Source organism: Salvelinus namaycush, chromosome 32, assembly GCF_016432855.1.
Source record: "Salvelinus namaycush isolate Seneca chromosome 32, SaNama_1.0, whole genome shotgun sequence".
Lineage (NCBI taxonomy): Eukaryota > Metazoa > Chordata > Actinopteri > Salmoniformes > Salmonidae > Salvelinus > Salvelinus namaycush.
This window is the reverse complement of record NC_052338.1, coordinates 1,747,237-1,773,417: the sequence shown is the minus strand read 5'-3', so window position 1 is coordinate 1,773,417 and position 26,181 is coordinate 1,747,237. Positions and strand designations below refer to the sequence as shown.

General features: G+C 43.3%; 1 protein-coding gene across 9 annotated transcripts in view; it reads left to right on the top strand.

Moving 5' to 3' along the window:
* The window catches only part of LOC120027537 (ubiquitin-associated protein 2-like), a 47,193-nt gene extending 22,375 nt beyond the window's left edge, over positions 1-24,818 (top strand). For 4 of the 9 annotated variants that reach the window (XM_038972523.1, XM_038972521.1, XM_038972522.1 and 1 more), the window contains 19 exons: positions 3,853-3,938; positions 6,002-6,176; positions 13,413-13,614; positions 13,844-14,124; positions 14,380-14,549; positions 14,774-14,873; positions 15,096-15,132; positions 15,454-15,643; positions 15,758-15,824; positions 15,952-16,279; positions 16,548-16,636; positions 16,861-16,914; positions 17,101-17,182; positions 17,548-17,768; positions 18,086-18,191; positions 21,162-21,287; positions 22,691-22,761; positions 22,914-23,117; positions 23,231-24,818. In XM_038972523.1, the coding sequence (XP_038828451.1) occupies positions 3,853-3,938; positions 6,002-6,176; positions 13,413-13,614; positions 13,844-14,124; positions 14,380-14,549; positions 14,774-14,873; positions 15,096-15,132; positions 15,454-15,643; positions 15,758-15,824; positions 15,952-16,279; positions 16,548-16,636; positions 16,861-16,914; positions 17,101-17,182; positions 17,548-17,768; positions 18,086-18,191; positions 21,162-21,287; positions 22,691-22,761; positions 22,914-23,117; positions 23,231-23,329 (2,688 nt within the window). In that variant the 3' untranslated portion in view covers positions 23,330-24,818. The remainder of the gene's footprint in view (positions 1-3,852; positions 3,939-6,001; positions 6,177-13,412; positions 13,615-13,843; positions 14,125-14,379; positions 14,550-14,773; positions 14,874-15,095; positions 15,133-15,453; positions 15,644-15,757; positions 15,825-15,951; positions 16,280-16,547; positions 16,637-16,860; positions 16,915-17,100; positions 17,183-17,547; positions 17,769-18,085; positions 18,192-21,161; positions 21,288-22,690; positions 22,762-22,913; positions 23,118-23,230) is intronic. The other 5 variants (XM_038972527.1, XM_038972526.1, XM_038972524.1 and 2 more) reach the window with 3 other exon arrangements.
* The last annotated feature ends 1,363 nt before the right edge of the window (positions 24,819-26,181 follow it).

The window sequence follows — 26,181 nt, the reverse complement described above, 5'->3', positions numbered from 1 at the left end:
TACTGTCAACGGTATCGAAGGGCTTGGAAAGGTCTATAAATAAGGTAGCACAATTATTTTTGATCCAAACAATTGAACGCATCTTAAACAACCATAGCAGCTGAAACTGCTATGTCCAGGTCTAAAACCAGATTGGTGCACATTCAGAATATAGTGAATTTAAAGTTCTTAGCTGAAAGGTAGTAAGGGATTCTTAAACATTGGAAAGGCAAGATAATCTGGAAATTGAATGGCATTTAAGTCAGAAGTATCTCTATGTAGGGGGAGGACGTTCCGCTTTCCAGATCTTAGGGATAACACCAGAAACGCTTTACTCGTCTCATATGTATATACTGTATTCTATTCTACTGTATTTTAGTCAATGCCACTCCAACATTGTTCAATCTAATATTTATATTTCTTGAATCCATTCTTTTACTTTTAGATGTGTTGTGAACTGTTAGATACTACTGCACTGTTGGAGCTAGGAACACAAGCATTTCACAACACCTACAATAACATATGCTAAAAAGTTCAGACAAAGTCATATTACAGTTCGTAGAAACATGTCAACGAAGTATAGAATCAATCTTTAGGATGTTTTTATCATAAATTTTCAATAATGTTCCAACCGGAGAATTCCTTTGTCTGTAGAATTGCAATGGAACGCAAGCTACCTCTCACGTGAACGTGCGATACCAGCTCATGCCACTCTGGCAGACCTCTGACTCATTCAGCTCCCATTCCCCCCTCCTTCACAGTAGAAGCATCAAACAAGGTTCTAAAGACTGTTGACATCTAGTGGAAGTCTTAGGAAGTGCAATATCACCCCATTTCCACTATCTTGGATAGGCAAAGAGTTGAAAAACTACAAACCTCAGATTTCCCACTTCCTGGTTGGATTTTTTTATCAGGTTTTTGCCTGCCATTTGAGTTCTGTTATACTCACATACATAATTCAAACAGTTTTAGAAACTTCAGAGTGTTTTCTATCCAAATCTACTGATTATATGCATATTCTAGCTTTTAGGACTGAGTAGCAGGCAGGTTACTCTGGGCACCTTTTTATCCAAGCTACTCAATACTACCCCCCCCTGTCCCAAAGAAGTTAACAGCCTGCTGTTTTTCAGTCTCTCGGTCCCAGCTTTGATGCACCTGGATGATAGCGGGGTGAATAGGCTGTGGTTCGGGTGGTTGATGTCCTTTTTTGTGATATTTTTGCCCTTTTTGTGACATTGGGTGCTGTAGGTTTCCTGGAGGCCAGGCATATGCCCCTGGTGATGCGTTGGTTCAGATTGCACCACCCTCTGTAGAGTCCTGCAGTTGTGGGCGGTGCAGTTGCTGTGCAAGGTGGTGATAGAGCCCGACAGGATGCTCTCAATTGTGCATCTGTAAAAGTTTAGGGGCCAAGCCAAATTTCTTCAGCAGCCTCGTGTTGAAGAGGCGCTGTTGCACCGCCTTGTCTGTGTGGGTGGACCATTTCATATCAGTGATGTGTACGCCGAGAAACTTGAAGCTTGTTTCCAGCCTTCAACACCTGGGTGCGGCCTTTCAGGAAGTCCCAGTCGCACAGGGCCGGGTTCAGACCCAGGTCCCCGAGCCTAGTGATGATCTATGGTGTTGAATGCTGAGCTATAGTCAATGAAACACATTCTTACATGGGTATTCCTCTTGTCCATATTGGATCGGGCAGTGCGATGGCGATTGCATAGTCTGTGGCTCTTGGGGCAGTAAGAAAATTGAAGTGGGTCTAGGGTGTCGGGTACAGTAGCGGTGGTATGATCCCTGAATAGCGCCTCAAAGTTCTTCATGATGACAGAAGTGAGTGCTACGGGGTGATAGTAATTTTAGTTCAGTTACAGTTGCTTGTGTACAGGAACAATGGTGGACATCTTGAAGAAAGTGGGAACAGCAGACTGGGATGGAGAGAGATTGATTATGAAACAGTCCAGCCAGCTGGTCTACGCATGCTCTGAGAACGTGGCTAAGGATGCCGTCTGGGCCGGCAGCCTTGCGAGGGTTTACGCGCTTAAATGTCTTACTCAAGTCGGCCACGGAGGAGAGCCCACAGTCCTTGGTAGTAGCGGGCCACGTCGGTGGCACTGTGTTATCAAAGCGGCCAAAGGTGTTTAGTTTGTCCGGAAGCAAAACGTTGGTGTCCTCGACGTGGCTGGTTTTCCATTTGTAGTCTGTGATTGTCTGTAGACCCTGCCACATACGTCTCGTCTCTGAGCTGTTGAGTTGCGAATCCACTTTGTCTCTGTACTGACGCTTAGCTTATTTGTTTCCCGATACGGAGGAAAGAATTAAACAATAATTCAGTTTTGCTGCTATTTGTCCATGGTTTCTGGTTTGGGTAGGTTTTAAGTCACACTGGGTACAACTTCTCCGATACAGTGACTGAGTTCATCAGGAAGTGTATCAGTGTATTAGTCATTGTTATTCTCGGAGGCTACCCAGAACATATCCCAGTCTGTTTTGATCATGCAATCTTGAAGCGTGGATTCCGATTGGTCAGAGTTGAATAGACCTTAGCACGGGTATTTCCTGTTTGAGTTTCTGCCTATAGGAAGGGAGGAGCAAAATGGACTCGTGATCAGATTTGCCGAAGGGAGGGACTTGTAAGCATTTTGAAAAGTTGAGTAGCAGTGGTCCAATGTTTTTCCAGCGCAAGTACTACAGTCAATGTGTTTGAATTTCGGCATCCTTTTTCCTCAAATTTGCTTTGTTTCAATCCCCAGCTACAATAAATGCTGCCTCAGGTTATGTGGTTTCCAGTTTGCATAAAGTTCAGTGAAGTTCTTTGAGGGCCTTCATGGTATTGGCTTGATGGGGGATATACACGGCTGTGACTATAACCAAAGTGAATTCTCTTGGGAGGTAATACGGTCGGCATTTGAAGTATTCTAGGTTCGGTTAACAAAAGGATGTTATCACAATTCATGCGTTAACCAAGGATTACATCAGTCTTTAACCCTTAGTTTTTTTGTATGACATGTTTATCTGCAACAGAGTTAAACAGGGAAATAAAACAATTAAGGACATGATCTGAGTCGATGCTGGTTGACAATCCCTCAGTCACTTAACCCCAGCTCAGACATAAAAAACTGCATATTAAAGTTCTTAGTCTCTTTTGTAGTAATGCGTGAGATTTTAGGTAGTGGTGACTAATCTCATTGGTAAATATCCAATTGGCTGTAAAATTTAGATTTTGTTTGAAAAATCCTCCTTTAGATATTATTCTGTGTTTAGTTATCAGCTGGGTTAGGGTTAGCTCAGTACAAACATCTTTCAGCCCATCCGATATTAGCATTAACCAATCTAGATTTAAAATCATTGTTACTAATTCAAATTGAGCATAGTTATACAGCAGGTCAGACAATTTGCTAAGACCACATATGGAGGCTGATAAATTCCCGATAGCGTCAGATGGGCATTTCGAAGTCCCACATTTTAGTGTCGCGCCCGCTAATTTTTCTCTGCAATCAGAAAACAAATTTGTCGGTCCGGACCTCTACAGGCCGTCTGTCTATACACTCTAAATAAAATGTAAAATGGTCTGTAAATGAATACAAAATATCTTGTGGAAGAATATAACTACTCGCACTTTACACAAGTTGCTGGCTTCGCTAGGGCCCGCTCAGCAAGCTGGTGTGTGAAAGTAAGTATAAATGTCAAGGGAAGATGAAAATAAATAAATCTAGGCCTAGGTTCTGTTTACTTTGGTGTTTGTGCTCCACTAGTTACCCTTATCGGAATAGGTCACATCTAACAGATACGAGTTTGTCTATTTGATTTTTTTTCTGTTTTATTTATTTTTTATACTTCAATTGCTCATCTTGCGCGCTCTCTCTCTCTCTCTCTCATCTCTAGCTGTCAGAGACCAAGATCTTCACAGCCTCCAGTGTGGTCTCCATGCCACTCCCCCAGGAGAATGTCACCATCACTGCAGGACAGAGGTGGGTGGGCCTGACACGTAATGCACACACCCACAGCCATTCCCTCTAGTCATGCTATCACACGTGTCTTTCTATCAACAATTTGGTCAATTTGTGACATTGGCTCAATTTTTAAATGGTTCCGTGTGTTTTCTTGGAGGAATATATGCAAATTGGCCCATAACTCCATTTATACAACGGGCCTAGCACAATACATCTTTTTTTAAGTGAGCGAGATGATGGGAACAGCACGTTAAGTGTTATAGGCAGCATTGCAAACTGCAGTATTCCAAACCTATTTTTAAACTATTACTATGCCTGTCGAGATCCACTTGACTGGCTGGCAGAGCGTGTGCCCATGGGAGAGATTTGGTGAGTATTTTTTTGCGCGCATGTTTTAGAGTGAAAAACATATGAGAGATATAGGCCTAGGCCAGATGTGAGGGTATTGTTACTAGGTCACCTCTTCATAATTGACTAGTTAAAATGTGATACTTTGTTTTATTTCTAATTGTAGTTCTAATTATTCATTTCCCATTGCAGTTAATTGTACATTGCAATTGATTATTTGGTATTGATTTATTCAATTGCTACAACCTCTCAGTTCTGAATAAAACATGAATATATGTTAACAATATGCCCATGTTACTTTACATTAATGGGCTCATAAATTGTAAAAAATCTTAGTTTTGCATAAAGCATAAGGATTTGTTAATAATATGACCAGCATTATAATGCTGTAACATGAGTTGATGGCGGTGGATGAATGGCATGACAGTGGGGAATGGCCCGCTTGTCACGGTATCTCTGCATTCAAATTGCCATAGATAAAATGCAATTGTGTTTGTTGTCTGTAGCTTATGCCTGTTCATACCATAACCCCACTGCCACCATAGGGCACTCGGTTCACAACGTTGACATCAGCAAACCGCTCGCCCACACGACGCCATGCACGTGATCTGCAGTTGTGAGGCCGGAGGGATGTACTGCTAAATCTAAAACGATGGAGGCAGTTTATGGTAGAGAAATTAACATTAAATTCTCTGGCAACAGCTCTGCTGGACAGTCCTGCAGTCAGCATGCCAATTGCATTCTCCCTCAATAGTTTAGACATCTGTAGCATTGTGACAAAACTGCACATTTTAGTTGCCTTTTATTGTCCCCAGCACAAGTTGCACCTGTGTCATGAATATGCTGTTTAATTAGCTTCTTGATATGCCACACCTGTCAGGTGGATGGAATATCTTGGCAAAGGAGAAATACTCACTAACAGGGTTGTAAACATAGACATTTCTGGGATCTTTTATTTCACCTCATGAAACATGGGACCAGCACTTTACGTGTTGTGTTTTATATTTGCCATAAATGCAAGGACAGAGAAGTGGGTTTTTTGTCACTATTTTGGACAGCTCTGTCAAGACACCAACCATGAGAAAGCGTTACACAGGTTTTAAATCGACTCATGAATTGTATTGAATATAGCGACGTTCCCCTCTTAAATCTTAATGCAATCACATTTAAAAAAAAAAAAAAAAAAAAAAAAAAAAAAAGGCAGATTTATTATCAATGGTGTAATGTTGTCCAGCGTAAGAAACCCTCACTGGTACCCTAGTTTATAGGAAGACCCATATACATACATACATACATACATACATACAACCACAACTCCTCATCCACTCACTGAAATCCATGCATTGTGTATCCTGACTCATGTCCATGTAAAACACTTGTCTTCAACATCACCAAACTCTGCAGTCTTGTCAAATATCTAAAGTTTTCACCTTTACTGAGTGTAGAACATTCAAATTTGTAATTCAAGCACTTCTGGTGTTGACTATGATTTTCATCTCTGTATTATGTTTCATCCACCCCAAAACGTACTATCACAGAAACAATCAATTAGCTAACGTGAGTCAGAACAACATCCGTTTCTCAGACCCTGTGATAGGCTAGTGTCCTGTCTAGGGGTTGTACTTGTACATAAAGCTGCCTCACGCTACAGAAGCAGGAGATGGGCTCCTGCTCTATGGGCTGTTCTGGCTCGGACAAGGCTAATTACTAACTCTGACCTCTGTCCCCTGCAGGATTGACCTGGCAGTGCTGCTTGGGAAGACTTCCCCATCCTCTGAGGCAGAGGCCTCGGGCCCCATAGAGGCCAGCCAGCCCCCCTCCCTCCCCCAGTCACTTGTGTTCAGCAACTCCAAGCAGCCGCTGTCCCAAACCACCTCCAGCAGCACCTCCTACACCCAGCACAGCATGGTGAGCCCACAGGACACACAAAACTGCCTTAACCCTATTCTACAGTTTTAGTGACCTAAAGTGTTGTACCAAAACGTTATGATACCAAAAAAAAATTATACTTCAGTACAGTTTCGTATGATACTATCAAATTTTTCAGCCCTACCAATCAAACGAACATGCTGGCGCCTGTTATAAAATGTTAATGAAGTCAGTTTTGTTTATAAATTCAGTTACATTTTTTAAGCAACAGCCGCTCGTCTCTTGTATGCGCCGGTCCAGTAATATCCACTTCACTTTCATACGCATATCATATCACGTGTGGGAGCTGTAATGAGCCAGCCAGCATCCTCTTCCAGCCATCACTCACCTGCTTCTCTCCGTCCGCTCTTCCTGCACATCTATTCCTCAATCAGTTTTTAAAATCGAATTTAGCCGTGATGGTGAGTGGGGATGCAGTCACTGAGTCTTCTGTTACATTTGTGTATTTGATACATTAGAGCAGCGTGCAGAGCGAGCAAAGTTGATGCATTGTGTAATTTCTTCTCCGATGTAACCAAGTGTACAGGCTAGTGTAGGCTTTGCAAGTACGCTGTCACGCAGCCTCGGGAGTGCCAGGAAAGACAAATCCGAGTACAGCAGTGGGACAGGCATGCTTGCAGCTTCACAGCAAAGATAATGGCTTGTTCAGTCATGTTGCCTAGCTAACAACCTGCTAACTTGGCAGTAGGTCTAAGCAAATTTGATTGGCTGAAGAAAGGAAAACGGTCTGCTTCACTAATTAGATGTGCTTCAAAGGTAGGATTCATATAGGCCTAATGTAAGCCTAAAATAGATTATTTAAATAAATAAAAAATAATAATAATTGGTACTCCTTAAATTCTGTTTGGTACCTGTTTTTTGAAAGTTGGGAACAGTGCGTGTGTGTGAGGGAGTCTGCGTTTGTTTACTGAAGAGTAAAGGTTTCATGCAATGACATGCAGATCATTATGCATCCCTTCCCCTCATTCCTCCATATCACAGGTAGGCATTTACAAATATGAGTAAAGCAGCAATTCTATGATGTATTCTATTATACAGTGTGAAGTTAAATTCTATGTGTTGCATTGAGTAGACGTGTGAATATCAGTGACAGGTTTTTTGTGTAGCACAACGTTTAGAAAACGGAAACGCGCGTTGGGGGTACAGGGCGAACAGGACGCTAAGGCCACTCAAATTTTCCACGTGTTATGGCGATACTACTCTGTATCGTGTTACTTTTTTATTATTTTTCACTTTTTTTTAACCAGGTAAGCAAGTTGGGAACAAGTTCTCATTTACAATTGCGACCTGGCCAAGATAAAGCAAAGCAGTTCGACACATACAACAACACAGAGTTACACATGGAGTAAAACAAACATACAGTAGAACAATAAGTCTATATACAATGTGAGCAAATGAGGTGAGAAGGGAGGTAAAGGCAAAAAAAAAGGCCATGGTGGTGAAGTAAATACAATATAGCAAGTAAAACACTGGAATGGTAGATTTGCAGTGGAGGAATGTGCAAAGTAGAGAGAAATAATGGGGTGCAAAGGAACAAAATAAATAAATACAGTAGGGGGTTAGGTAGTTTGGGCTAAATTATAGATGGGCTATGTACAGGTGCAGTGATCTGTGAGCTGCTCTGACAGCTGGTGCTTAAAGCTAGTGAGGGAGAAGTGTTTCCAGTTTCAGAGATTTTGTAGTTCATTCCAGTCATTGGCAGCAGAGAACTTGGCCTGGTATCTATCAAAAAAGAAACGTCCTCTCACTGTCAACTGCTTTTATTTTCAGCAAACTTAACGTGTTAATATTTGTATGAATATAATAAGATTCAACAACAGACATAAACTGAACAAGTTCCACAGACAGGTGACTAACAGAAGTGGAATAATGTGTCCCTGAACAAAGGGGGGGGTCAAAATCAAAAGTAACAGTCAGTATCTGTTGTGGCCACCAGCTGCATTAAGTACTGCAGTGCATCTCCTCCTCATGGACTGTACCAGATTTGGCCGTTCTTGCTGTGAGATGTTACCCCACTCTTCCACCAAGGCACCTGCAAGTTCCCGGACATTTCTGGGGGGAATGGCCCTAGCCCTCAGCCTCCGATCCAACGGGTCCCAGACGTGCTCAATGGGATTGAGATCTGGGCTCTTCGCTGGCAATGGCAGAACATTGACATTCCTGTCTTGTAGGAAATCACGCACAGAACGAGCAGTATGGCTGGTGGCATTGTCATGCTGGAGGGTCATGTCAGGATGAGCCTGCAGGAAGGGTACCACATGAGGGAGGAGGATGTCTTCCCTGTAATGCACAGCGTTGAGATTGCCTGCAATGATGACAAGCTCAGTCCGATGATGCTGACACACACAGCCCCAGACCATGACGGACCCTCCACCTCCAAATCGATCCCGCTCCAGAGTACAGGCCCCGGTGTAATGTTCATTCCTTCGACGATGAACGCAAATCCGACCATCACCCCTGGTGAGACAAAACCGCGACTTGTCAGTGAAGAGCACTTTTTGCCAGTCCTGTCTGGTCCAGCAACGGTGGGTTTGTACCCATAGGTGATGTTATTGCCGGTGATGTCTGCTGAGGACCTGCCTTACAACAGGCCTACAAGCCCTCAGTCCAGCCTCTCAGCCTATTGCGGACAGTCTGAGCACTGATGGAGGGATTGTGCATTCCTGGTGTAACTCGGACAGTTGTTGCCATCCTGTACCTGTCCCGCAGGTGTGATGTGCGGATGTACCGATCCTGTGCAGATGTTACACGTGGTCTGCCTCTGCGAGGACGATCAGCTGTCCGTCCTGTCTCCCTGTAGCGCTGTCTTAGGCGTCTCAGTACGGACATTGCAATTTTTTGCCCTGGCCACATCTGCAGTCCACATGCCTCCTTGCAGCATGCCTAAGGCACGTTCATGCAGATGAGCAGGGACCCTGGGCATATTTCTTTTGGTCTTTTTCAGAGTCAGTAGAAAGGCCTCTTTGGTGTCCTACGTTTTCATAACTGTGACCTTAACTTCTTCTGGCTGCAAGCCCTATGTCGGGATCAATATGACAACAGCCACTTCAAGTGCAGGGCGCGAAATTCAAAATATATTTTTTAGAAATATTTAACTTTCACACATTAACAAGTCCAATACAGCAAATGAAAGGTACACATCTTGTGAATCCAGCCAACATGTCCGATTTTTTAAAATGTTTTACAGCGAAAACAGCACGTATATTTGTTAGCTCACCACCAAATACAAAAAAGGACAGGCATTTTTCACAGCACAGGTAGCATGCACAAAGCCAACCTAACTAACCAAGAACCAACCAAACTAACCAACAAACAACTTCATCAGATGACAGTCTTATAACATGTTATTCAATAAATCTATGTTTTGTTCGAAAAATGTGCATATTTCAGGTATAAATCATTGCACCGAACAGAAATTGCACCGAAAGCAGACAGAATAATTACAGACACCAACGTAAAATACCTAATTACTCATCATAAAACATTTCTGAAAAATACATAGTGTACAGCAAATGAAAGACAGGCATCTTGTGATTCCAGCCAATATTTCCGATTTCTTAAGTGTTTTACAGCGAAAACACAATATAGCGTTATATTAGCTTACCACAATAGCCAGAAACACAAGCCATTTCCCAGTAGCAAAAGTTAGCGATCGTAACAAACAAGCAAAAGATATATAATTTGACTAACCTTGATTTTCTTCATCAGATGACAGTCCTATAACATCAGGTTATACATACACTTATGTTTTGTTCGAAAATGTGCATATTTAGAGCTGAAATCAGTGGTTATACATTGTGCTAACGTAGCTTTTTCCCACAACGTCCGGATATTTTTCTGACACTTTTTCTGACACACATATTCTGACCAAATAGCTATTCATAAACATAACTAAAAAATACATGTTGTATAGGAAATGATAGATCCATTAGTTCTTAATGAAATCGCCGTGTTAGAATTCTAAAAATAACTTCATTACGACATACAGCTTCGATATAGCTAGAGTACCCAAAAGCTGGGCGCCGACGACTAGTTCACATGTACGACAGATATATGAAATAGCATCATAAAATGTTTCCTACTTTTGCTGATCTTCCATCAAAATGTTGTACAAGGGGTCCTTTGTCAAGAACAATCGTTGTTTGGATTTAGAACGGCCTCTTTCCCTCTCGATTTAGCAAGCACACTAGCCAAGTGGCACGAATCTCTCCATGTCAACAAACGGAAGAGAACGGAACACGGCAAAACTCCCGAAAAAAATTCAATAATCTGATTAAACTATATTGAAAAAACATACTTTACGATGATATGGTCACATGTATCAAATAAAATCAAAGCCGGAGATATTAGTCGTCCATAATGTCAGCTTATCAGAAGGCAAATCTAGGTCCCTCGCGCCTTCCTGAAAACAGGAAATGGGTGACAAGTCATTCCAAGAGCTTTTATTCCACTTCAGACCAAGATAAACACCCCATTTCTTCTCTCCCCGCTTCTTGACATCCAGGGGAAGGTGTATGACGTGCATGTATACTAATACGTATCATGCCCATTTATAGGCAGGACCTAGAAGAGAGCATAGTTTTCAGACTTTCCACTTCCTGGTCAGGAAGTTTGTGCCAAATGAGTTCTGTTTTACTCACAGATATAATTCAAACGGTTTTAGAAACTAGAGAGTGTTTTCTATCCAATAGTAATAATAATATGCATATTGTATGAGCAAGAATTGAGTACGAGGCCGTTTGAAATGGGCACCTTTTATCTGGCTACTCAATACTGCCCCTGCAGCCCAAACAGGTTAATTGCCTACCATCTGTAAGCTGTTAGTGTCTTAACGACCGTTCCACAGGTGCATGTTCATTAATTGTGTATGGTTCATTGAACAAGCATGGGAAACAGTGTTTAAACTCTTTACAATGAAGATCTGTGAAGTTATTTGGATTTTTACTAATTATCTTTGAAAGATGGGGTCCTGATAAAGGGATGTTTCTTTTTGCTGCGTTTGTAGGCTTCTACTTCCAGCTTGTCTAAATTTTACAGTAGTTATATTTTGTTTGTTTTTTGTTCCATCCTTAAGCTCCTCTCAACCTCTCCCATCTCGCTCAGAACGCCGTCCAGTTTTAATTCTAGTTGCCATTTTATTTTTCAAATGTTTCACAAAAGTTCTGAACCGTTCTATTCTCATAGAAAAGAATGCAGGTTCAACAGACAAGTTCCTTTACTTTCTCCCACTTCCACTTGCCTCTTCCACTTTTCGGTAATGCTGCAGTTAGTTCATTGTAATCTTGAGTAGAGCAGACATTTCCATATTTTTGTTAGCTGCATGTGACATCTCCGCCAGTCCAATTTATGATATTATATATATATTTTTAAATCATAGTTTATTAAAAATAATTTTGTATATTTGTGTTTAACCATAATTGTTGTAATATTTGTTCTGTCTTTTCTGGTGGATTAAACTCAAATTGCAACCAACGTTCTATGGCTTGTTTTAAAAATATTTGGGATATTTCATTTTCAAATAACCGAAAGTGAGAGGTTGCAATCTAAATAAATAAAGGGGGAGGGGTTAAAGGACGTTCTTGGACATGGGGTGAGACATTCTTACTAATCTCCTAGAGAAACAGTTTGGATTTGAGTATAACTTTTGTATGACTGAAGCCTTTAGTGAGAGAGTAATGCTTTTTAATCATTTCTGCCCTGTGAATTCATATTCATTAAATAAATAGGCCCGTTTTTAATTTTGCCTGGCTTGCAATTCTAAATAAAGTGTTATTATTTGCTCGTAACTTAAAAAACAAGTTGATAGGTGTAGGCAAGGCCATTAGCAAATGGGTAAACTGGGATATGACTAAAGTTAATCAGGGATATAATTTTTTTCCACTAATTGACAGCTAGATCTTAGCATAAGTAACTTTCTATAATGTTTTATTGTTGTGATATCATTTCTTTCTTTCGGGATGTGAATAGCCGTGAATAGTTTGTCATTTCACCATCAGACCGTTTTATTGGTAAACTACATGGTAATGTAAAAGTTGTATTTTTATTAGTGATCAATACGTAATATAGTGCATTTATCATAATTTGGTTGTAATCCAGAGGTTAGAAAATGTATAGAGGCTGTGGAGGGATCCAAATTGTGGATGTTCATATTTTCTTTTAAAATCAGCCTATAATAACACCTTTTTGTTTTTAAGCCCTAGATTTCTAGACCTTTGATATTATTGTTGGATCTGATTTGAACAGCTAACATTTTGATGGCCATAATAAATAGGCATGCTGATAGTGGAAAACCATTGTTTTAATGCTTTCTGAGAAGTAGCAATTATTTACCATAACTTTAACCCATTGTATAACAGAGATTCTCCAAAATTTAAGTATTCCAGGCATTTATATATAAGTTCCCGTCATACTTTTCAAAGTTAGCTATGAATACCAGGCCTGGTTTCCCAGAATTCTCGGCGTTCTATTGTTTCCCATACTCGTCTTATATTATCTCCAATGTATCGTCCATGCAAAAAAAACCTGTGTGATTAGGATGAATAATATCCGACAGTCTGTATTCCAAGTAAGGCTTCTCAAACCATGTTCTTTAACATCCATTTCAATAGTATTGATGATCTTTTAGCTAGTTTCTTTGTCCATTGTCACGGCTTTTTCGTCACCAATTTCGAGGCTCCCCTTCATCTCCTATATTTATTTTCTTTAGTTCAAGTACACCTAATTTATAATTTATTGATTTTTAGCAGAACGGTTTCTACTCTTGGCGTACCAGGTGGTGAAAAGCATAAATCATCGGTGTCTGTCAAGGAATTTTGTCTTGGAGTTTGGTTCTCCATTTTTCTTCCTGGTTCCTTTCCGACATGTTTTGGCCTTGACTGCGTTTGTATTATTTATCAATTAACTTCTCTAGCCTTATGTTTTTTGGTGTTATTATCCAGCTTGAATGTTATTGCCCACAATTAAATAGATCAGTGTAGTGCTCCTATTTAGTCAGTTTTAGAGATAATGAATATTGCGATTTCTCATAACTCATTTTGCACTGCCATCTTCAGTCCGCCATCACTGCCATAACCTTATGTTTACATGTCCTCGTTAGTGAAATGTTGGTATCGTGACAACACTGGTTCTAGCAATAAACCAGCACAGCTGTTCTATTCTGTTCGACGCTCATTCCTGAAACTTGCAGGATTTCAGTTCCTCTTGTTTCCATTGCAGGTGAACATGCTGCGGAAGGGCTTTGGGGAGGTGGGGGACCCTAAAGGAGGCAGTACAGGGAAGACCAGCGGCTCCCAGTTCTTGGAGCAGTTTAAGACTGCACAAGCCTTGGCCCAGCTGGCTGCCCAGCAGTCGCAGACAGGACAGCCCAACCCCACCCCCTCTTCCTGGGAAACCAACTCCGCAGAGCTGGGCCACTATGGTAGGAGGAAATATATAGGGACAGTTGGTATGGTTAAGTAAAGCAGGGGGTGTACATAGTGGCTAGACTAACTTGGGTTTACAGAGCTTTTGAAATGCCTACATTATATTTTTCTGGTTATGAAGAGGAGACATCTTAAATGCCCTATGCATGGTTCAGAATTGGATGTTTTATAGCTGTCAGGTGCAGCCCCTACATTCCTTTCTCCCATCCCCTTCTCTCCCCCCAGACAGCAAGGCCCAGCCAGAGCCTCCGGTCCACAGCCCCTTCACCAAGCGCCATCCCTACCAGCCCACCACCTCCGTGTTGGACGCCTTCCTCCCCCCTCCCTCACAGAACAGCCCCTCGTCCCACATGGCGCCCCCTGTGTCTGCCCTCCCCAAGATGGCGGTGCCCTCCTTGGGGCACCAGGTGTCCCCTGACTCATCGGATGCCCAGGGTTCCAGCCCCCTGCCACTGCAGCAGCACAAGCTCAAGCAACAAAAGAAGAGGACCTCCATCACCACCAAGGTAACAGCTCAACACTGATATAAGGACAATGTAAACTGAGTGAATGGCTGGTCATGCTGCGACTAATTTCTAATATTTTCGATAGGTAACAGTTGCTCACTCGCAGTGAGCACTAACAGTGAGCACACATTCACTTTACTTTCATCACTGTTAGCCTAACCCCTATATTTCCCTCCCTACCTCTGCTTACCTTTTCATAAATAATTACCTTGCTTTCCCTGACGTCAACCATATCTTTATTATATTTTATTCCAGATCCCAGCGATGGCGGTGGAGATGCCTGGCTCGGCAGACATCTCTGGGCTGAACCTGCAGTTTGGAGCACTGCAGTTTGGCTCTGAACCTGTGCTCCAGGACTACGACAGCGCCCCCACCACCACACCAGGAAGCCAGGTTCAAAACAGCCTCTACACAAGCCCCAGCTGGTGAGCACACATCGGTCATACCAGACACTGCAAAATTGGTGTAAGATATGAGTTGTATACAGCTATAACACTACACACACACACACACACACACACACACACACACACACACACACACACACGTGGGGCACCAGTGTCAGTGGGCCCACTTTGACACTGGACCCCATCTCTTTTCTCAAAGTAGCCCATGGCTTTATCTAATCTCTCTGCTTCTTGTCCTCCAGTGAGGCGATTCCCTCCAACCCCAGTCAGATTGACATGTACGACCAGAGGGCTCCCCAGGCCCGGCGCTTCCCCACCCCTGTCTCCTCCCCGCAGAAAGAGGCGAGCCTCCATTAATTCCTCCATTCATATTGCTCTGCCTCCTTGAGATTAATTCCTCTAATCATATTGCTTTGATTCTTAGAGAAATACAAAATAAAGCAATTTATGTTTTTCACTTTTCTTTGATTGGCTCCCTCCCCTTATTGAATAGCCTGTTGCTATGGAAACGACTCCCCTAAATTAGTGTACCCTAACAAGCCCACCTGAACTTGTTTTTTTCAGAATGGATTCAATACAATACAGACACATTCTGTGGAAGGTGAGTCATTTTGGTAGCTGTGTGGGTTTTCAGTGAAGAAAGTCTAAATATGTGGTGTTTATGGCCAGCATGGCAACCGTGTGAGTGGTAATCCGCTAACATGCATTGTAATGCATTTCCTGGATGTAGGTTAAGTACTCGGGAACCATGCCTGTTATTTTGTGGTCCTCTATTTGTATTTTACGGCTATTCACCCAGTGTCCCTAAAAGTGGATACAGTTTGGAATGGCAATCTGCCCTATTAGACAGTGTGTATTCTAGAGCTGTCGTCCATCTGGGTTGATACTAATCCCAGATTCTTTCTCTCCTGTCCCTGTCCAGCTGCAGCAGGCTCTGCAGTGTCTGTGAAGTCGGCCTCTGATTCGGCCACGCCTGCGTCAGTCTCCATGGCTACGTTGACAGACAGTGGCTCAGGGCCCGTGTCCTTGTTGACCACATCCAATCAGTTGTCGCACAGCGCTCTGGGGCACAATGAAGACCTGCCCCCGAATACCATGCCTCAGCACAGCAAGTAAGATGCCACCCTGAAAGACTTGAGTAATTTGAAGAGTTTGGATTGTAGTAGTGCCAGTGGATAATTGTTCTTTATTCAACTAATCTGATGGACGATCGTTTGTTCTTTCAGTTCCCTTTCTACACAACAGAAAAGTCTTGCGCCATCCCAAGTCCGCACATCCAACACCAGTCTAATGGTGAGTGTGTGAGAGAAGAGATTGCATTTCCTGTGATGGATGCATCAAATACTTCTTAATCTCACCTAGTATTTAATCTTGTTTATCATAACCATCTCCTCTTCTCTCCATTCATCCATCCTTACAGCACCAGAGCATAGAGGACTCCAGCTTGCACTCTTCCTCCTTCCCTTCCTCTGTCTCGGCGGTCCCCTCTTCCTCGGTCCTCTCTTCCTCGTCGGTGGTTGCAGCAGCTCAGCAGGTCTCCATGGGGGCCCCTCAGCCCTCTTCAGTGAACACAGTGTCTCAGTCAGCCCCCTCGGGCTTGGGCCCCGTGAGCAACCTAGTGGCCATGGGCCTCCACACAGTAGCCTCCATGGGACCTCTAGCCGTTGCCTCCGCAGCCATGTCCACAGGAGCACAAGCCCAGGCTATCGCTTCCTCCGCCTCCTCACGCAGCTCTGCAGTCTCCTCAGGTTAGACATGGATTGTTGGTAAAGGGTGTGCGTCCCAAATGGCACTCTGTTCCCTATATAGTGCACCACTTTTGACTGGAGCCCTATGGGCCCTGGTCTAATGTAGTGCACTATATAGGGAATAGGGTGCCATTTGGGATGCAAGTGGGGTCTGGTTTGTTGTAAACTTGAAGTGTGTATGTTTTTGTTCTTTTCTTTTCTTAATACTATAATTTCCATCCTATTATTTCACATGTTTTTTGTCTTGTTTTTGCTGGTCTCTTTACAGGGAAAGCACCTCCTAACCTTCCTCCTGGAGTGCCCCCTCTGCTTCCCAACCCATACATTATGGCTCCCGGACTACTGCATGCCTACCCTGTAAGTACTCCTCACGGTCTCTGTCAACTAAACCTGCCTTTAGGTCATGGAAATCATGAGGTCTATCGAAGTGTGACTGACTGCTTATATCTGCGCACATCGTCATTCTATATTCTGTTTTTTACACTTTCTAAAAGTTCAGATTTAGTGCTTCATAATGGTATACTGCAATTGGAGGGAAATTCCCAAAGTAATTGTTTTCCCCCTTTTGTCTTGTTTCTCAGCCTCAGGTGTATGGCTATGATGACCTACAGATGCTCCAGACAAGAATACCATTGGTGAGTCTAAGCTATCTGGATGTAACCCATCCATGCGTGGACTGGCCAAATATGACTATTTACAGACGTGAACAACTGTTCTTGGAACTCATTTGTTTCCAGGAACTTTGCGATGTGATGCAATGGGATATATAGTCTCATAATCCTTTCGTACTAGTAAAAACTGAGCCTCTTCTGTCTTCTCAGGATTACTATAGCATCCCGTTTGCCACCCCCAACACAGCACTGACTGGCAGAGATGGCAGCCTGAGCAACAACCCTTACTCTGGTAAGCACCATTCTAACCTCCATCTATGGTGTCTAACTCTACTTTCCTATTCTATGGTCTATGTACAGAGTGCTAACACAGTGACAGGAGCCGTTTGGTGTTGGGAACAAACACGCATCAGTTGACCCTGACCTGCGTCTCATGTCTATGCAGAGGGACAGTGGTGCTAAAACAATGTTTAGCTACCACCAGATAGTCAGACCTTATTCGCCGTGACTAACTGATCTCAATGACTCACCCGCCCATTGCTTGAACACAATGGAAGTTGTCACTTTTTCTCACTCATCTCCCTCTCATCCCCCTTTCACTCACTCTTTTCACACTTTACCTTATTCTTTGTTTTCCCCCCATTCCCCTCCGTGCAGGTGACTTATCAAAGTTTGGTCGAGGTGATGCGTCGTCCCCGGCGCCGGCCACCACGTTGGCCCAGCAGACGCAGCAGAACCAGAGCCAGACGCACCACAACACGCAGCAGCCTTTCCTCAACCCAGCGCTGCCCCCAGGCTACAGCTACACCAGCCTGCCCTATTACACCGGCGTGCCGGGCCTGCCCAACACCTTCCAGTACGGCCCCGCTATGTTCCCGGTGAGGTTTCACATGATTTGTCTGGGTGTTGTTTTGGATGTTTAAAAATATAAAATATATATATATATATATATATATAAGTTTATGAAGTATGTTCTCCTGATACATGTACAAATGCAGTTTGTAATATGAATTGCGAACTGTCCTAATTTATAATCGGGACGCAAATGTACTGTCAACAGTTTTTCGCTTTAATTGAGAGAATCCAGTATGCTGTAAAAGGAATTTTAAATGGCATGTGCTAGCAGCTGATTTTTTTGACATATGTTAGTCAACGAATTATATGAGTTTCACCTCTAACCTGTGTGGGTTTCTAGGTGGCCCCTACCTCGTCGAAGCAGCACGGTGTGAACGTTGGAGTCAATGCCTCGGCAACTGCCTTCCAGCAGGCCAGCGGCTACGGTTCCCATGGTTACAACACTGGTAAGACTCACACCCTGTGGAACGGCATTTGTTCAGGGGTCATTCAGTACACTGTACATACTGATATAATGGCTATCTACACTACATGCAACAAAGTCAGTTTAGTTGACAATGTGTGCTTTCACTTTTATATTTAATAGGCATCTCACATTCAAAGGTTTGTTGGGTTTGATGCAACATTTGCCTGTGCCTAAGGCTGACATTGCCCACATTACCAGTCTACATCAACTGTTCTTCAACATGACTAGTTGATGAAACGGCATGAACTCCAACCTTTCTAATCGGGCATGCATAGCCACAGCAGGGTTTCCGTTAGCCAGTAATAGCCGGCTTTTGGCTGTTCAAAAATGGAAAAGCTGACGAATAAAATTAGCACCGCCCAATTGTTCGGGATGCGAAAAATCCCATTGTGAAGTAGTTTTAGCCTATTCATTGATGTAAATTTGACCGGTCATGCTAATTCGGTCTGTGTTAATTTGCATAAGTATGGAATTAAATTGGCATGTGAGTGTATATTCATTATGTATCACATGCGTACAGAGCCTTTGGGTGTAAAATCTGTCAGACAGCTCTTTTATAAGCCCGCTCATTGCGCAACAATTCTAAATGCAATCGTGTGTTAAAAATAGTTTTTGGCCCACGATTTAAGAGCTATTTTTATTTCTCAACTGGCAATTGAAACACGCTTTTCATTCACCATTCAAATGCATAGGCAACCACTTAGCATTGAGCTGGAGGCAGTATGCATTTTGAAAACAATACTTATTATTTTAATATGCCATTGAAACCAGTAGCCTATTTCTCTCATGTTCTACTGGTTTTCAACTTTCATTGTCTGGTAGCCAAATGCACATTTGTACGTTGCCTACTGCCATGTGCGCATTACTGCTCTAATAATGTTAAGAAATAGTTTATCAACATTTTAAGCTAATAGTTCTGATCTGTTGCATCAGATTCATTGCTTTAAAAAAAAATATATATGTTGCCTAGACCTACTGGTTGTACGAATTGTCCCAGGGTCTGTCTGGGCTATTTCTTTCTAGACAAGCTGACCAATAGAATAAGTACACTTTTACTGCTATGGGGGATAGTAGTTAGACATATGCTCATATGCGGCACGTCCATAAGCCTAGGGGAAAAGTCTCAACAGTCGGCCTATCTTATTGGCACCAGCGGAGAGCATCCTTGTTCAACGCAAGTTAAAAAAAATTGGACAATCATTTCCTCCAGTTTAGATGAATGTCATATTCTCTTCTCCTCGTAGGCCAATTATATGGTCAAAGTTGTGCTAATTGTTATGTTTGCCAGTGTTAGCCTACTCTGCTATCCTGTATTTTGTCGTATTAAAAAATATATTTTTTTATGTCTCAAAGTGTAGGAGTTGCATGAAATGTGTTTCCTGTGCAACGAAAGGAACGTATCTGCTATAGCACATGCTCAGCCATGCATTGAGCAGTCTTTTTTGAGAACAGTGCGTTATATTATTAGCTGAAATAATGACTGTCCAATCTACTCATCACATTACAAATAGTAGGCCATTTTACATAAGTCGGTAAATACGATGACTCATGGAATGCTTTTTTTAAAGGTGCATTTTTATGGTGAAAATTTGCTTCCCCAAACTTGGAACTCACGCGCACCTATGCATAGGCTAGTGATTTTGCTGTTCATTGCCTGAGCAAAAGTAAACGTGGACAGTTGTTCTATCAAAGTGCGCGGTAAGGACACACGTCATTGCATCTTTGACTTGAATGTTATGTTAAGATTAATTGGCATAATCTGTTTGATTTCTGTCGTTTTGAGCACTTAAAAAAACATATTTTTTTTATTACAAAAAACACAAGGAAGGGGTAACATGAAAGTATTAGAACATGAAGGACAAACAATACAGCATCAAGACACTATCAAACATGTATCAGTCTTTCCGCAACAGAGCCATCCTTATGTGTGAGGGTGCGTGTGCATGATGGTGATATAAAATATGTCATAGTTTCCTTTTTCATGATCACAAACTTGTGAAACCCGAACCCTCCAAGATCCCCCCCTCCCCCAACAGTTCCCCAATAGCTGTCCCTCAACCATTCGAGCCCCCCCCCCCCGAAGATTTTTTTTTATATACAATAGACTCCGTTCCCCACCCCCAAGAACCCCCCCATTGCACCATTTTGAGCACTGTTGGTGGATGCTTAAACAGGTTATGCACCCAATGCACATGTCGCCATCTGAATTTCTCAAATGTCTGGTCAATTTAAAATGCTCCTGGCCAAATGTCCGGCGCCACATTTTCATAACGGAAACCCTGAGCCACAGTCACTGTTGCCTGCTGCCTCCGTTACCATCAAACCATTCGAACGACACCAACCCTGAGTGCTGTCTGGTATGGGCCAGCTATAGTGATCTGGGACCAATATTGATTATTAGGTCGAGGCTCCTTGTGATTTATTTCATTTTTTTGCAGGGTGTGCGTTTTGTAAGACTTAAAGTTTCTAACGCTTTTCTGAAATGGGAGCTGTATGGTTCTGCAACTCATTATTTTGAATGGGGAAGGCTGTATAGTTTACCCTTGTACCTTTTTTTTGTTGGTATGGTCATTTGTTCTATTTCAGTAGTTTTGGAGTTGAAAAGTGGACTGTATCGATGGCCCTTCCACTACATATATTTCGGGGGAGTAGGGTGGTGGGTGTTCTGTTGCTTTTGCCTATCATTGCTTGCTTCTGCTCATTCAACAACTGGAGTTGGGCTTCCGGCTACACCCTCCACCTTCCACCCCCTCCCACATGGAGGTCATCTTAAAACTTCCATCGCTCCACCTCTATCCTTCCATCATCCTATCTCTCTCCCTCTATCCACTTGGTCACACAGCACCTTCTGCTATCTGCACCACCTTCTGCTTCCTGCCTCCACCCCGCCTGACACCCCCTAACCCTGCCTGGTGTGTCTAACGCTGTGGGCTGCGTCTGACTGTTTCAGGCTATGAGGATATGGGCCAGGCTTCAGGGAGTGGGGATTTCTGTAAGGGTGGATACGGCACTGCCGTGGCCGCCGCCGCTTCTGCACAAAACAAGCAAGCCAGCTCTGTCAGCGGGCCTGGAGTCGGTGAGTGCCGCCACACGCCAACCCTCACTTCCTCGCGCCGTCATCACCTCCACCCTCTCACTCATCGCTGCTTACCGTCTGCACCACACAAATGCCTGTTATGCAGTCACCCGCCACCCTCTGCCTCCATGCCCCAATACTACCACTTAACAGTTGTGAAGCCCTGGTCCATGCACACTCTGCTGCCAGCTTTCCACCGTGTGCTTGCTTAAATATGTGTCAGCAGTACCTCTCTGCCCGTTGTCCTGTGTGGTTGACACAGGATACACACACTAGGGTTGGTGAACGAGTGACAAAATGGAGGCCCTGCCTGTTGAACTGCCATTCTCTGAAATGGTGACAGGAGACTGGGGTGTGAAGGTATCATGTTTACAAAGTGATACTCTCCCTCAAACTCTCTATATATATTTTGTCTCAACTACAGCAGATAAAGGGAAATGTATTTTTTTTTATGTAGTTAAAGTGAATTTCCTGAGTTTGATGCTAATGCTAGGTAACGGTAAACTGGACTTGTCGTTTGAGTGACCGCCGGAGATTAGAGTCTCGGGTTTGAGTCTTTCTGTTCTCTGTGCCGCATATTTGTTGACCCTGTCCTGCGTCTCCATGGCGATACAGGGGGACTAACCTAACGCAGGTTGGACGAAACCGGAAGCATCAGGTTTTCAGGCTTTTTGCCTCTTCTCTGCTTTTCCCTTGAAATGGATGCTTCCGACTTCCGAGTGCAGTGGGACAAGTGGTGTGCTAGAACAACACGTAGCCGCCACCAGATAATCAGACCCTCGTCGCCATGGCTGACTAGAACTGATACACTGCCACATCTTTCTTTGCATCATCCTCTTCTTTTTTTTCACTCCCATCTCATTCTTTCATTCTCCTGCTGCCTTTTTCTTTACTATCCTTCCCTTACATTGATGCATCTGATTACTGTTTATTAGCATCTAGTGACCATCTTCTTAAAGTCCTGTATTGCTCCAATACAGCCTTGTACTGAGTTTTGATCCAAGGTGTGTAGATAGAGATGGGTTACCTGGCAACATCACAAAATCAATGCGCATGCTTCAACGGGGCAGTCTGAGTTGTAGGAGCAAATCAAACCATGTACAAGGAGTCCTATAGGATCGATAATGGTGTAGGAGAAAATCATGTAAAAGGCATTATTGCTATAGGAATGGTATGGGAGCAAGTCATGTACAAGCCTTAATGTTTCTGTGTGGAGTTTCTCACCCTGCACCTAATTAGAATGTGATGCATGTTTGACAGAATTTTCATTCGAAACTTCTGCCTTAATCCTGGATCACTCTGTGGATCTGACTCCCAGGGGTTTTCTTGCCTCTCCTGCAGGGGTTGTAACCTGGTGAACACGGTGAAGTAAATGTGTCCGAACCCCTTTGTTTCCTCTGCAGGAGTCTCGGTGACGTCAAGCAACACCGGTGTCCCAGACATTTCAGGGTCTGTTTACACAAAGACACAGCAGGTGAGAATAATGCTATTAAACACTAGAATACAATATTATTTTCTGAAACATACGGAAAGGATATGAAAACCAGTGTCTATGTAGAAAAACAAGTGTAAAATCTGCAGACTAGAAAAAACGGGCGTCCGACTTTGTTGTGTTAATCCTTTCAGCAGCAGTCTTTTGAGAAGCAGCAGGGTTTCCACGCTGGTACACCGGCAGCTTCCTTCAGCCTGCCCCCGGCCCTGGGCGGCGGTGGTCCCATCAACCCCCCAGCTGCGGCTGGTTATGCTCCAGCCCCCTTCATGCACATCCTGGCACCGCACCAGCAGCCCCACTCGCAGATCCTGCACCATCATCTGCAGCAGGACGGACAGGTACTGTGTGTGTGTGTGTGTATGTGACGGCGCGTGTGTCACACTATCTTGGAGAGAAATAGTTGGCACAGAATACCTTGCCTATGGTCTCTTCCTATCTTCTCTCCTAACAGAGTGGTGGCACTGGACAGCGCAGCCAGAATGCTTCGCTTCAACAGAAGACCCAGATCAACAAGTCTGCATACAACAGCTACAACTGGGGGGCCAACTAACACCCGCCCATCATCCAGCCCCCTGTCCCGAAGTCTGACAAAGGGGGGCATCCTTCCCCACAAATGGTCTCCATATAACCCCCTCTCTCCTACAGTGATCCCATTCTCTTGGCTCAGTACACCGGCAGTACTCACCTCTGCCACGGGTGGCGATGTGCTGAGGGAAAGCACTAGTGTGGCGAGGAGAGCATGGGGGCAGTCTTAAAAAGAGAGGGGGGCGGGGTTAAATGGTTATAGTAACAGATCGTTAAGAGCTGATTATTGAGTGTTTGGAATTTTGTATCGTGTTCAACCCCCCCCCTTTCACTCTGTTGTATGTAACATAGAACTGTTTTCTAAAATAAATAATGTTTTTGTTTTTACTGATGGGAGGAACAAAGAAAAATCTGAAGGTGGGGGACAGGCTGGCTTTCTATTTCTCCCTTCACCCCCTTATACTTGGTCAAAATGTACCGTTCCCACCCTAAAACCAAACGCAGATGAACTTTTCCTTGGTTTCCCATTTGGTTTTTACAACATTTTAGTTTCACTAATGGTTTCTCTAAATTGACAGGAGTTGTGAAGTTTATTTTTTACCATAGATATATATAGATCAAGATCTAGATATAGATATCTATATTGTGTGTGTACACTGGTCCCTCAAACTGATACCAATTGAAATGATTTCCCATTTTATGTTGCAAATTAGCTTTACCCATGATTTTTTTTTTTTTTTACATTTGTAGATTCTGCAGTACAAAATTGTTGTACGAGAGGCCAGAGCACACCCTTACCTATGTGTTCGAGTTATTTTTCTAAACCCCTACACGCTCACTCCACCACATGTCCCCCCCAATATATTATTAGGAAACCTGCAGCAATGATTACTGATGGACAAAATGTTACTTTTTTTTTGTCAGTGATTTTCTTTTTGTACTGTATGTTTTTTAAATGGATGGATGAGTGTGTGTGTGTGTACATATACACTACATGGCCAAAAGTATGTGGACACCTATTCATATTAATCTATTTAGCTATTTCAGGTGTATAAAATTGAGCACACAGCCATCACTCCATAAACAAACATTGACCGTAGAATGGCCTGTACTGAAGAGCTCAGTGACTTTCAAAGTGGCACCGTCATTGGATGTCACCTTTCCAACAAGTCAATTCGTAACATTTCTGCCCAGCTAGATCTGCCCCGGTCAACTGTAAGTGCTGTTATTGTGACGTGGAAACGTCTAGGAGCAACAACGGCTCAGCCGCAAAGTCGTAGGCCACACAAGCTCACGGGGACGGGACCACCGAGTGCTGTAGCACGTACAAATCGTCTGTCCTCAGTTCCCACACTCACTACTGAGTTCCAAACTGCCTTTGGGAGCAACGTCAGCAGAACTGTTCGTCGGTGCTTTATGAAATGGGTTTCCATGGTCGAGCAGCCGCACGCACACAAGCCTAAGATCACCATGCGCAGTGCCTGTGTTAGCTGGAGTGGTGTAAAGCTCGCCACCATTAGACTCCGGAGCAGTGGAAACGTGTTCTCTGGAGTGATGAATTACACTTTGCTCTCTGGCAGTCCGACGGACGAATCTAAGTTTGGCGGATGCCAGGAGAATGCTACCTGCCGAAATGCGTAGTGCCATTTTGTAAAGTTTGGCGGGGGAATAATGGTCCAGGGGTGTTTTTCATGGTTCGGGCCCCTTAGTTCCAGTGAAGGGAAATGCTTAACGCTACAGCATACAATTTACATTTAAGTCATTTAGCAGATGCTCTTATCCAGAGCGACTTACAAATACAATGACATTCTAGACGTTCCTGCGCTTCCAACTTTGTGGCAACAGTTTGGGAAAGGCCCTTTCCTGTTTCAGCATGACAATGCCCCTGTACACAAAGCGAGGTCCATACAGAAATGAATGGTTTGTTGAGATCGGTGTGGAAGAACTTGACTGGCCTGCGCAGAGCCCTGACCTCAACCCCATCAAAACACCTTTAGGGTGAATTGGAATACCAACTGCGAGCCAGGCCTAATTGCCCAACATCAATGCCCGACCTCACTAATGCTCTTGTGGCTGAATAGAAGTAAGTCTCCTCAGCAATGTTCTAGAATGTAGTGGAAAGCCTTCCCAGAGGAGTGAAGGCTGTTGTAGCAGCAAATGTGCGACCAACTCCATATGAATGCCCGTGATTTTGGAAGGAGATGTTCGAGCAGGTGTCCACACATACTTTTGGCATGTAGGGTTATCACACACACACACACAAGTACTGTAGTCCTTGTTTGTTCAATGGCTTTCCCCCTTCTCAAATCAGACTTGTTAGCTTTTTTGTTTCATGTTTTTTATTTTGTAAAAAATATATAAATATTAATTAAATAAACAGGAAAAATACATTTTCATCATTTTGGCTTGTATTATGTGGCTTGTAAATACAGCAGTGTCTTCTTCAATTTAGTCAGCTGAACACAGTGGTGCCCAGCCTTGGTCTTGGGGCTGTCATTCTGCAAGTTTCCCTTTATCTCATATTTATTTATTTATTAGTATAATTTGGTTGAATACAGTTCAAAAGACATGAATTGAAGGGAACCCTCAAGGACAGCCTTAAGTTAACAGGATTGGACGTCTCTGCTCTGTAGTCATCCAAGGGGGTGTGCAGGGCTGGGTTGTTACAGCAGTATCAAATAAAACATTACTCTGTAGAACTCTGCATGGTGCATACTTGGTGCTACAGTGACCTTAATACCACCACACCGGCGGTCACGAGGCATGACTGTAGTCAAATTCCACGTGACCTTTTAGCCCCGATAATTAGGCTTCTCCAAGCTCTGCTGCTGATGGTCATTAGTAGCTTAGCACACTTGCTATCTGCCTGGTACTCAG